The following is a 13,203-nucleotide window of genomic DNA, read 5'->3' as shown; positions in this document are numbered from 1 at the left end:
GGTTTAATTCCTGGTTTTGAGGAAGTGGCAGTGAGGAAACTACTGCTTAGCATACCTCCAGAAGGTCTTTTTAAACACTCAGGCCATTTGCAGTGAGGAAATAAACAAAGACCAACCAAATGAGAAAAGCAAAGGCTATTTACTCAGAGCTTGCTACAGCAACGGAGTCAGCCACATCACTTGCATTTTAGCAGAGACTCAAGGGCAGACAGAGGAGTGGAAAACTTTATAGTGGAGAAGAGGGAGGGCCTTGGGCGCACCTGATTGTGGCACAGGAAGCAGGAGGCAGGCCAGCAGGGGGCATCCTATGTGATTGGTTAGGGGAGCATATTTGGTTTTCTCTGGTTGGTTCTAAGTTGGAATCCAGGAAAAAATTTTGGGAAGCTGTCATTTATTAATCAATTCCTGGTCATTTGGGGGTCGATTTTTACCGACATTATTATTTAGTTTTCTGAATTGTCACTGGGATAGTCACTGGCTTCCTGCAAGTCTGACTCACAACAGGCTGACTTCTCAAGTTGTTTACTGTAATGAGGAGTTGGTTTCTCGGGCAGGTTGCTACAGGTGGTGGGTCAGACTACAGTATTTATATGTGCTCTAGACATTGTCCATTTGTACATTCAAACTCTCAGTGGCTACAAAGTGAAATCCATGTTGCTAGGGCTGCCAGATTAAAATTCAGGATGCCCAGTTAAATTTGAATTTCAGATAAACAACACATAATATTTTTAGTGTAAATATGTCCCAAATATTGCATGAGACATACTTATACTAAAAAATTACTCGTTGCTTATATGAAATTCAAGTTTAACTGGCCTTATTGTATTTTTATTTGAAATCCTGGCAACCCTACATGTGACTCAACCTATTTTTCTTTGGGGGCTCACACAGAGTAGCAAGAATACAAATTTCTAGGCCTGAGCACCTCTCCCTCTCCCCTCTTCTCAGCAGCCTTGGGTGGGTTTTAGCGGTAGGGCTTCATCCCCACAGTAAGGTTGTCTCCAGAATTGTTGAGGAATAGGGAGGCATCTTGAAGGATTCAGCCCCAATCATGGGAATCAGGTAGCCCACAGGCAAGCCTAGTGGCTCTAACAACTCAGGTGCGGCTCCCACAGACTCAGATATGCCTGTGTCTGTTCCTGGCCTCCAGAGCACTGACCTACCTTTGCCCCACAGTGTCACACGGGTTTCCAAGTCCAACAGAATGGACAGAAGGTACCAGGTGCTCTGCGACAGGCCACCTCCTCAGGCCGAGTAAGTGACAATGCCTTCTCCTTTAACGCCATTTTAATCTGTTACCTCCATCTGGGGGCAGCTAAAGCTGACTCAGTTGAAGGGAAAACAAGAAGTTAGGGGGCAGAGCTGGAGGGGTCGGTGAAGGGGCAGGTAGGGGTCAAGGTCAGTTTGTCTCAGCTCATTTTACCTGAATTTATTGAGAGATATTTTCACCAAATTTTCACATTTTTCAAACTAAGCATTTTGTTGGTAGCAGGGCAGTGTGACCCTTTGAGTTTGGGTTTTGTTTTATTTTTAAATGCTTCCCTCTCCCCCATTCCTCTTTTCTGTTATTTTAATTTCAGTGATTAAAACAAAATACGTTCCACTTAATATAGCTACATTTCAAGGAAACCAGCAAAATTTCAACTTCAGAAAATTGAAAGCACTCAGAGAAATTGAAATTTTCAGAAAATTGAGTCTACAAGTGGGCCCCCTTCCCCTTAATCAGAGACCCCAGCGTCGCAGCGCCCCCTCCACATCAGTGGAGCCCCACTGGTCTCATCACTTGGGTTTGTGAACATGGAAAGGAGGGTGGCTTTTATATTAAGTGACCCAGAAGTTGCGTCCAAATCAGCAGCTAGATACTCCCTCACCCCACACACCCACAGACATTCCTCATCATTAAAATCTTGACCCTCTCTCAGTTTCATATAGCTGTCATTTTATCCCATATGTAGATTTATGTAGCCACCACCACAAACCCAAAACAGAACTGCTCCATCACCACCAAGATCTCCCTCCTGCAACTCCGTATAGCCACATCGAGCCCCAGACATCTCCATCCCTAGCCCTGAGCAACAACTAATCTCTTTTTCATCCCTATAATTTTGTCACTTTGGGAATGTCATATAAATGTTGTCATACAGTATATAACCTTTTCAGAGTGGCTTTTTGCAATCAACATAATGCTCTGGAAATCCATCCAAGTTGTCGCATGTTTGAATTGTTTATTCTTTCGTATGGCTGAATGGTATGTATGATATCCATAGTATTGAGGTACCATAGCTCTTTAGTGATTAAAAGAAAATCATAGGCTAAACTGAAAAAAAAATTGAGAATTTATTAAATCTCTGAAAGAGGGGAGACTTTCCTGGCATTACACAATGGTTAATTGCTCAGAAAATAGAATCAGATTGATCATGGTTTTACCTCCACATTGGGATTATTAAGTGACTTCTCCCCAAGCCCAGTGGATAGAAGAGAACCCTCCTCTTAGAGCTCTGCAGAGGAGCCAGAGAGTTCAAGTGTCACCCACGGGCCTCCGGGTAGTAATACAGGATTGTCACACTGAGAAGCACTAGATGAAATCACAATGAAAAAGATGGACAATTTTGGCAAATAAAGTTTTAAACTCCTGTGGGTTAAAATGCAATTAAAAGTTAGCTAACCACCAGCCAAGAAATAATGATGGTAAATAAGGATAGCAAAGAAAAAAACCTTTAAAAACTGGTTCCCTCCTCCCTCCCTCCAGCAAATTACTAAGGAAACCTTGAGAACTCAGTAGGGTAAGAGGAGAATTGAAGAGACCACGCCCAGAGGAGGAAATAAAATTGGGAACAAACACATGGAGAAAACACTTTCACTAGAATGCAAAGAAGTGGAAGGGGAACAGGTTCATTCCATATTTTGCCTGAGATTAACCAACATATAAATAGATTTTAGTGGAAGTTCCCAGTTTATTAAGGGAGGGTGGAGATGGTCCCTCCCAGGCACTGCAGATGGGAGGTGTTAAAGAAAAAATTATTCTGACACTTGTTAAAACAGTAAGGATGATTTTATTCCAGACTATGCATTAGGTGTCAAGACTGTCACAATGGGGGGGAGATGGGGTTCGACTCAGAATATAGCAAAGACAGTGGAGATTTATAGCCAATGCATGGAGCGAGGGGTGTCAGTGGATGGAAAGTTCAAAGGAACCGGGACTCTTGCTAAACCTACTTAACAGGATTCTTGCTGCTGGCAGGCCAGAGTGGTCAGCTGTCAAGGGCAGGGGGTTGTCTCTAAACCGACTTAGCAGGATTCTTGCTAAAACAGCATCCAGCAGGCCATCAACAATGCCCAAGGATAAGGCCTAGTTGAAAAGTGGGCTCAGAAGAGCCGAGCCTGTCTAAAGTTAGGTCAAGGAGAGAGTGCTTGTCAGTCCCTCTTTTTGTCCAAGGGAAGAAGAGCAGAATATAAAATACACGTGAACCTAATTCCAAACCTTTTTTAAAATCAGCAAAAGGAAATATAATAACATGCTGGCATTCATTTTTTCTTCTTGTTTTTCAGTATATTTTAATTTACTTTAATTATGATGAAGGAATTTTAAAATGAAAGATCAAGTGACCTATGTATATACATATATTTTAGAAGTTGGCCAACAATGGTGTGTTTATGACCATCACTGTGCCGTTTTATAGAAATTGTGAAAAATTAAGTGTCACTCTTACTATTGAGATGGTTGATGTAACTGGACAGGAGTACCCGCTGGATCTGTGCAAATTGTGTAATGAAGCCTCAGTATGCTCACAGCCACCTAAAGGCCAGAAGTATCAGAAGGAAAATGTTTAGTCCTACAGGAAGTCCTGCTCATTGGTTAATATTTATAAGAAATCATTATTTCTTCTTTCAACCAATACAGAGGCACTGATAGGTGCAGGCACTGCACTGGGGCTGGGGTTCCATGGTGAAGAAAAATAGACACACAATCCGAAACCTCCACCTGCTGGGAGAGATGGAAGTTAATCAGCTAGTCACACAGATAAATCCCAGATCCTCTATGGGGAGTGCTGTACGGTTGAGGGCCACTCTGGGAGCGCTGGAATGAGGCAGTCAGGAATTGCCACCAAGCCAGGATCTGAGGAAGAACGGGAACAAATGTGACCAAGGAGAAATCAGCAGTGTCCTCTGGAGAAAAATCAGTCTATGCAAAGGTCCTGGGGCAGGAGTAATTACAAGGAGTGATAAGGCCAAAGGAGAATAGAGACACTTGGAAGGGGCCAAACCCAGCCTCTCACACAAGAGGCATTAAACTAGACAAAGAGAAATATTAGGTGGGTGCATGCTTTTGCATCACGTGAACTGCCCAACTCCAATCCTGGGTGGGCTGCTGAGTCCTTGGAATGTTCTGTCTGTTTGGTTTTGTCCACATCATTTGGTGTGATTAGACCAGGCCTCTCAGGGACACTTATCCATGTGTGTTTCAGGGATTTTAAAGGGATCATCCTGACCCTCCTCTGGGAGAACAATGAGCATCTGATGAACGTGGTGGAGGTGAGAGCTGCAGCCCACAGGCCTCTGCCTTCCTTTCTGCCAGCCACTGCCACATGTGCCCAGCGCCTGTGCCTCCTGCATCCTGCTGATAATGGCCTTGCGGGTGGGACTGAGAAAAGGGATTCCAGTCCCCATGACCATGGCTACCCAGCTAAACCATAATTCATTTACCTATTTATCCAGACACCAAACATTTCTTGGACATTAATTGTATGTCAGGTACTGGGTGTGCCCAGAGGAACAAGCCCATCTCTGTCCCTGAAGCCAGTCCCCACCAAGAGAGTGACAGACATGGTGGTACCACAGGGAGACAGGTGGGATGTTGTGAGCAGACACCCGGGTGTCCTCCAATAAGAGCCACTCGGTACCTTGTTCCAGCCTCCCACTGAGCAGGGGCTTCGGATCATCCGTATTGGTGGCCCCCAGCCTAGTAACCAGCCTGGCACTTTATAGTAAGCTCTCAACCTGGTCACTGAGAGGAGATTCCATTTGGGTCTCGAAGGATAAGTACTATTTTGCCGCTCACTCACGTGTGCCTTGCGTAGCTCTGTGATACTGGCAGTGGTGGAAAGGACAGATAAGCGGGGAAGAGCGTCGCTGGCAGAGGGGACAGCGGGAGAGAAGGCTGGGCAGTGTTGAGAGCAGGGGGAGGATGCCAGGAGCATGGACCAGAGTCCCATGGTGAGGGTCCTTGCCCACACACTGTCAACCTTGTTTTGCAGGAGTTTTACCGCAAAGAGAAGCGCTTAGTCACCAGGCCTGACTGCATGTACGATACCTTGGAACAGTGCACTGAGAACATTGGCAAGAAGATTCTGGAGTACCAGAGCCAGACAGACGAATACCACAACTCCTGCCTCATAGGTGGGTGTGGGCAGCCGGCAGGCAGGACCCTGGTATGGCACGAAGCCACTGTTTGAGCTAGACCCGGGCCCTACAGCCTGCATGTCACCCTCCTGACCTGGAGGTCACAAGGTGAGGCAGAGGAGCCTCTCCATGAAAAGACATCTTAGAATTAGGTAAAAACCTTGATCAGATTTAACTGGGGGAAATAATAATGCCCCACCCCCAAAAATGTCCCCTTTTCTTAAGAAATATGGTGATTTGTATAACTAAAAATGTTTTGTTCATTGCACAGATAGTTTTGACAGCTTTACTGAGATATTTATATACATACAATGTACTCACTTAAAGTGTATGATGCAATGGGTTTAATGTATTCACAGAGTTGTGCAACCCCCTGTCCCTCCATCACTTCCCCAGCCCTAGATAACCACTGATCTATTTTCTGTCTCTATCGGGTTTCCTATTTCAGACTTGCATATAAATGGAATCATGTAGTATGTGGTCTTTTGCGACTGGGTCCTTTCATTTTGCATAATGTTCTAAAGGTTTATCCATGTTGTCACGTGTATCCGCACTTCATTCCTTTTAATGGCTGGATCATGTTTCGTTGTCTGCACCTACCACATTTTGTTTATCTGTTCATTCATTGATGGGCACCTGATTGTTTCTGCCTTTTGGCTGTTGTGATAATGCCTCTGTGAACACCCGTGTACATGTTTTTGTGTGGACATATGTATTCATTTCTGTGAGGTGTATAAATAACTAGGAATGGAATTGCTGGGCCATATAGTAACTCTGTGTTTAATCATTTGAAGAATCTTTCCACAATGCCTACTGTATGCCTGGCCTGTGCTGGGCTATGATGGACTTGATATAGACATAGCCTCCTGGAGATCAGGGACATGAAAACAGGCAGGTAGAATACATCTTGCCATTCACATTTATTATTATGACATAAAGGGGTTGTGAAAATATGACCATTGCCCTCCTTTTGTCCATTTCTCCATGTTCCTCTGCATCTTCATCCACAGCCATATGTGTTTTATGCAGTTGTAAGTCCTAATTGTTTCTCTTGTAAGTCGGGGAAGCTGAGGGCCCATTATAGGCCTGCTGTGTTGGTTGAAAGGCAGCATGGACAGAAGAGGGAGAGGATTAGGGGGTAGTCAGACCTGGGGGCAAAACCCAGCACTGCCGTCTCCCAGCTGTATGACCTTGACTAAGTCACCTTGCCTCTGTGAGCCTCAGTTTCCTTGTCTGTAAACTGGAGATTAAGACAAAACCCACTATGCAAGGCTTTTTTGAGGATTAACCCCCTTTCACAGACCCACCATGTACGGAGGAAACAGTCTGCCGTAGCTCTCATTACTGTGGTTGTGCAATGAATGGAATAGAAATGACAGGCAGCATCTCGATTTTCTGGCTCAGTATTTTCCCAGGTTCTCTGGTCGAATGGATTTGAGAAATGCTGCCGATTATGTGCCAATCTAGAAGATTCTCAGTTCAAGTAAATGGATGCTTCCATTTCTTAGTTTGGGAGTTCAGTAATCTGATCAACCAGCCCAGTGAAAACATGTAAAAGATATGTTTGTGATGAAATCTTTTAAATGCATTAAGCTAACTATAAAGTAACAAACACACAAGGCCCCCAAATTAAATTAAATAGAAACTCTGAGAAATAAATTGAGCAGCAGTTTTGGCTGTGGCCCTAAGGACTTTGCTGACTCCTAGGTGATTTTAAGCCTGTTTTCAAGGCCTTCAGGGCATTGGGAACAGGAGACAAAGGCCCAGACCTCCTAAGGTGGAAAGTCTGCAAGGACACAAGCCACATAAAACTGGGACTCTACCTGCAGAGTAAGGTGAATGCGACAAAACCACCCCTCTCACTCCCACAACTAGAAGGAAACTGTCTTACTAAAAATCTTGGTGCTGGGTAAGGAAGAGAAGAAAAACTCCAGTGAGAATCCATACCCAGAAGGTGGCCTTTAGATGGTTTTTAAACCTGAGGTCACGCTGAGATAAACCTGAATTCAACTTCCTGTGGAGCATCCAAAAGACCTCTCCCTCATACTTTAGCTTAAAATGATCTTGAGTTAGTTGGGCCCAGATGCTTGTTTAGTAGAGACACTACAGATCTTCTGTAATAGAATATACCTTCAATTCAGGCCTCCAAGGACTTCCCAAAATAAAATGCCCAGCATAAGAGCTCACAGTAAAAATAAACAAACAAAGCGCACACACAAACACAAGAAAGCATGAGGTAGGCAGCAGGAGGAGGCCAGTAGGACTTTATATATCGAACGTATCAAACACAGAATATAAAAGAATGTATTTATTACAGTTAAATAAAAGAGGAAATTGGAAACATGAGTAAGGAGCAAGGGATTATTAAAATGACCAAGTAGATATGAAAGAAACCCAAATAGAACTCCTATATTGGAGAAACATTTGAAATTTAAAAATTATAAATGGCTTTACAGCCAGATTATTCACTGGCAAAGGTAAAATCAATGAACTGGAAGGTAGATACAAAGAAAATACCCAAAATGCAACACAGAAAAACAGATGAAAATTGGGAAGAAAGGTGAAGAGATATGGAGGAAAGAGCAGATACAAAGGCCCAAAGGGAGAAGAAGGAGGCTAGAGTCAAGGCAATATTTGAAGAGATAATAGATGAGACAATGCTTAAAGATACAATGTATTTTAAAGGATACGAAAAGTCCTGTAGAGCATAGAAGAGAAGTCCTTGGAACTTCTAGACTATACTAGCTTTTTCTATACTATTTTGGCCACATGACCCCTTTTGATGAAATAGCTGTTACCACATTGAAGACCAAGTCTTTCTCTTTGGGAAACTGCTTTGGGCCTTTGATGGAGAGATCACCTCAGCAATTTGGCTCTGCTCTGTCCTCTCCCTGGGTCCCCCACCCCCAATGTCTACAGAATTACGAGCCCAGATGAGGAGATTTGAGGAGCTACTGCCCCAGGTGTGTTGGCTGATGATGGAAAATTTCAAGGAGCACAGCTGGGAAAAATTTTGCACCACAACCAAGGAGACCCGGGAACACTTCTGGAATTATCAGAAGCAAATGGAGAAAAGGAAGGTGAGGGCCCCCAGGACTTGCCCTTCCTCTCCAGGTCCAGGGGCCCTGGAAGTTCAGAAATGAATGTAGGTCATAGGAAGAACTGAGTCCCAGGGAAGGTGATGGGCTAGGCTTGGGATTGTTGGATGGGGACTGAGGGACACAAGGAATTGGAGAAATGAGAGCAGAGCCAATAGCTGCTTCATTGAAGGCATTCAATAAACTCCTTGTTGGATTTAATGGGTGGGTCAGCTGGGTTCTATGTGGCCATAGTCATTGAGGTCAACAATGATTGTCTACCTGGTCTTGCAGCCATGGGATGTGGCTGCTTCTCATTTCATTAGACCAAAGCCCTGATTGTGCTGCATAGATGCTCAGCTTACCCTCTCCCTACCCTCAGGGTCGGCTCCAGCCATGCCCCTATCTTGCCTTTTCTGTCCACCCATGGCCCTTCACACCCCCTGGTCAAAACACACATCAGTCGGGCCATTTTCCATAATCGGCAGAGGACATAGGCCAGTGACATTTTGGTTCTGACCTCAACACAGCGTGGTTGAAATTCCTGCTGATTTCTGGATTTTTTAAATTAAAGGATAAAAATGCCCAGAGCCTTCATCCAAGTCTTGGACACCCTATATATCTAAAAGAAATGGAGTCTCTATGTCTACTGGAAGAGAGAAGACAGAAAGAAGTGGACTCCATGATTATGACAAACAAGGAGAAGCTGGAGGTCAGTGGTGCCATCAGTTCCCAAGTCCAGGACTGAGGGCTGCAACCCCCCCCCCCAGAGAGATCACCCCAGTCTGCAGCCCCAAGGTGCCAGCAGCGCAGCTTTTTGCTGGCACCTTGGCCAAACTGGGGGATGAAAGCAGGCAGGTTTTATAGGTGGAGATGGTCATTATTGGCTGTTTTAACTTGCCTTTTTTTAAAAATCTTTACTGTTGAAAGTATTACAGATGTCCTGTTTCCCTGGCCATTGATCCCCTCCACTCTGCATCCGCCCCCCACCAGGCCTTCTCCATGTTATTGTCTGTATCCATGGGTTATGCATTTAACTTGCATTTTTAAAATTTCTATATTAATTAATTAATTACAAAATTACTAATGAGAACTTTTTTTTCAAGATCCATGTCTAGTTTTATTTCTTCTTTGGTGAATTGTCTCTTGGCCATTTCTAAATCATTTCCTATCTTCAAGCCAAGTCACCTCTTGGAAGAGGCGTCCTGGCAGAGGACCAAATGCCAGTTACCTTGAATACAGCTGACACATGGCTTTGGTCTTTTGTTACCCACTGGCTCCCCAGATCCTCCCTCAGCCTGCTGTCAGAGGCAAGGTCCTCCACCGCCAGCACCGACTCCCCTGTGTTTCCCCCAGGAATGCACCAGGAGGCATGGCCGGTTATTCATAGCCAGCTTGGCCACCTTCACCGAGAAGTTCCTGCTGCAGTTGGACGAAGTGGTCACCATTGATGATGTCCAGGCTGCAAGTAAGTGGCACCACCACCCTGTATCCTGGCCCCAGGGGGTTGGTGAGGCGTAGGCTGATGGGCCCTGTGTGATTTCTGCTTTTCTCCAACTCCACCAGAATAAAAACAGATTCTCCACAGAGGGAACTGAAGCATTTATTTGTTTTCATTAAAAGTACCTTTTTAAAAATTAAAATAGCAAATCCCAAATGGGTCAGCGATTACATGTTAAAAAAAAAAAAGAAACTCTACTAGTAAATATTTTCATAATCTTGGGGTAGGGACAACTTTCCTAAGTATGAGATGATAGCCAGGAACCATAAAGAAAATGGCTGGCACTTGTCTGTGGCCAAAACAAAGACAAGGGGAAATTTCAAAAGAAGGAAAGGCAAACCACAAACTGGAAAAATATTCCTAATATCCTAAAGGTCAGAGAAAGGCCTAATATTCCTGTGGTACAAAGAACTCTACCAGGTCAAATTTGTAAAAAGAGACAGAAGACAAACACATACAATTCAAAAGTGAAGTAATTCATGTGGCCAGTAAATGTAACAGATGCTTGACTTTACTGATGATGAAAAATGCAAATATGAACAATGAAGATATCAGTTTTGGCCAACAGCCTTGCAAGGCTTTTAAGTTTAGTGGCAACCAGCCCTGGTGAGAATGTGAGGAAGCCCTAATGCCGCAGAGACCCCTGGAGAAGTGTAACATCGATACCACTCTCGTGGAGAAACCTCTGTCAGTACCTGTCACAATTCTTAATGTGCACACCTCACACCTTTGACCTCATACTTCCTTATCCTAGGAGTTTATCCAACAGGAACACTTGCACAGTTTTTCAAGGATATGCTTCAAAGCATATTCATCACAGTACTAATATTGCAAAGAATTGGAAAGAATACTGATATCTAGGTATAGGGGATTGGATAAATTATGGCCAAAATGTACAATGACTACTGTTCAGATATTAAAGTGGGTTTAGCGGTCTATATGTATGTGAAAACATAAGTTGGCAGTCAGTACTTGTCTATGATACCATTAAAAAAAAGCACACACATGATATAAACACACATACGTATATGTAAATGAATCCGTGCGAGAGAGACAGAGAGAATGAGAGACAGAGCCTGAGAGGCCGGACTGTTGACAATGATCCCCTCTGGTGACTGGGATTACGAAAGACTTCTAAAATCTTTTCTTTTTCCAGGTTAGGTGATGTTTAAAGTCTTTATAATGTGCATATTACTTTTATAACTATAGAAAGACCCAAATCATACCTTAAATCTTACCCATTTATCACTAACCTACTAAGTAATTAAAATGTATTACTTTTATTAAAAGTTTTATTACAAAGACAATAAATATTTATTATATAAAATAAGAAATTCAATATGAATTACAAAGAAAGTTAAGAATACAGCCTGCGGCCCTGGCCAGCGTGGCTCAGTTGGTTGGGCAACCTCCTGGGCACCGAAAGGTTGCTGGTTTGGTTCCCAGTCAGGGAACATGTCTGGGTTGTGGGCTTGATCCCTGGGGGGGGGGGGTGCAGGAGGCAGCTGATCCATGTTTTGCTCTCACATGGATGTTTCTCTCTCTCTCTCCCTCTCCCTTCCTCTCTCTCTAAGAATCATTAAAAAGTCTTTTAAAAAAATAAAGAATATAGCCTACATATCTGGTGCATTCAGCTTTTCAGTGGAAAGGGGCTCTGCCTCCCACAGGAGACTCCAAATGGGGAGAAGGGGAGTGAGCCTTCATTTCTCTAAATGTAAGGTCAGGGCCTGGGCCCCTTGAACTCAGGCTGTGGGCGAGGCCACTGTCAGTAACCTATCTCTTGCCTGCCAGAGATGGAGCCCCCCAAACAGAAAACATCAGTCCTTATACGGAGGAAACTCGCCGGGCTCTCCCTGGAGGAAGAGAGTGAGAAGCCCCTGACTGAAAGGGGGAGCAGGTAAGAGCCAAGAACAGGAGAAATACCATGAATGGCTATATTTGCTGGGGGCAGTGCAGTGAAATAACAGACCTGGTACCCTGGAAAAGGCATTATGGTTCTATGCCTCAGTTTCCTCATCTGTGAAATGGGCACAGCAGCCTACCCTACATGGTATTATGAAGAGAAAGTTAAATGAGATTGGAGTGCCCATGGCACATACTGAGAACTCAGTGGCTGCTAGAACCCACAAAGGGGTCCACAAAGAAAAGGAGGCCTATCCCACTGTGAGGCACATTCTTGGGTTGCAGGCGGCACTGTGAATGTGTGATGAAAGCTATCAATGTGCTTATTACTGTGTCCCGAGAATGTGACTCTGGAAGAAGTGAGGCAGTGATTTGCCCAGCTAAGTTCTTAGCAGTGGCTTTTACAGCACAGCAGAAAAAAAATAGACCAGGAACTGCGACTGCCACCTACCTGGCTGGCCGACTGATGAGGAAACTAAGGCTCTGAAATAGGAAGCAACTGGAGCAGTGACATTCCCCTTCCCCACACAGAACCCAAAACTGTTTATTCACATGGATTTAAACAGTATGAAAATACAAAAAATAACTTGAAGAAGCTTAACATTAAATGCTCAGAAGGGCTTTTCTTTTAATTAAGACATTTAAAGAAATGCTACCTTTCCCACCAGGGTTAGTGGGTGCACAGTGAATGTTGAAGCCAAGCCTGTGGGGCTTTTACATGAACGTTTGTTTGTAGGAAGTGGCCTGGAATCAAACCCACTGAAGTCACCATCCAAAACAAGATTCTCCTCCGGAAAACATCATCGATCACCACCACGAAAACAACCCTGGGCCACCTGGCAGCTGTGGAAGCCCGAGATGCTGTCTACCTGGTGAGTGGGGAGACGGGCTGGGACAGGCGTGTCCACGGGAATGCACAGCAGCCCAGTTTGACTGGCTGGAGGAGAAAGCTTCCCATCACAGGTGCCCTGACATTTGGCCATGGAGCAGATGACACAGGTCAGGGTGCCACAGAGCACAGTGTCAACACTCAAGACAGTTGCTGTTCTCAAACAAGGATGTGAGCTGCTAGCCATGTCCAGTCCAGTCCCAGTGACAGTGTGGGTCTGATCGCATGAGCCCCACTGCTGTGGGAGCCCAGTAAAAACACACCCCACCCAGACTGAGGGCTGAAGGCTTTCCAGAGGGACAGTTGAATCAGAGCCAGGGGCCAGAGTTAGCCAGAGGCTTGGAGGCCCTGGGAACCGCGGGTGAAACGGCTGACAGTTTCTTTCTCAGCATGAGGTAGCTCATTGAATCCTTGTAACAGCCCCATGGGGAAGG

At 44.5% G+C, this 13,203-nt stretch overlaps 1 protein-coding gene across 1 annotated transcript in view; it reads left to right on the top strand.

Annotated features, from left to right (window-relative positions):
• Nucleotides 1-13,203, top strand: part of CCDC180 (coiled-coil domain containing 180) — a 46,050-nt gene that overhangs the window by 31,942 nt on the left and 905 nt on the right. The window contains exons 31-38 of the mRNA XM_081151507.1: nucleotides 1,177-1,254; nucleotides 4,467-4,533; nucleotides 5,256-5,397; nucleotides 8,320-8,480; nucleotides 9,052-9,189; nucleotides 9,834-9,945; nucleotides 11,770-11,875; nucleotides 12,617-12,752. Of these exons, the coding sequence (XP_081007633.1) occupies nucleotides 1,177-1,254; nucleotides 4,467-4,533; nucleotides 5,256-5,397; nucleotides 8,320-8,480; nucleotides 9,052-9,189; nucleotides 9,834-9,945; nucleotides 11,770-11,875; nucleotides 12,617-12,752 (940 nt within the window). The remainder of the gene's footprint in view (nucleotides 1-1,176; nucleotides 1,255-4,466; nucleotides 4,534-5,255; nucleotides 5,398-8,319; nucleotides 8,481-9,051; nucleotides 9,190-9,833; nucleotides 9,946-11,769; nucleotides 11,876-12,616; nucleotides 12,753-13,203) is intronic.

The sequence above is a fragment of the Miniopterus schreibersii genome (genome assembly GCF_964146895.1).
Source record: "Miniopterus schreibersii genome assembly, chromosome: 11".
Classification (NCBI taxonomy): Eukaryota; Metazoa; Chordata; class Mammalia; order Chiroptera; family Miniopteridae; genus Miniopterus; species Miniopterus schreibersii.
This window is presented reverse-complemented; position numbering and strand designations above follow the sequence as displayed.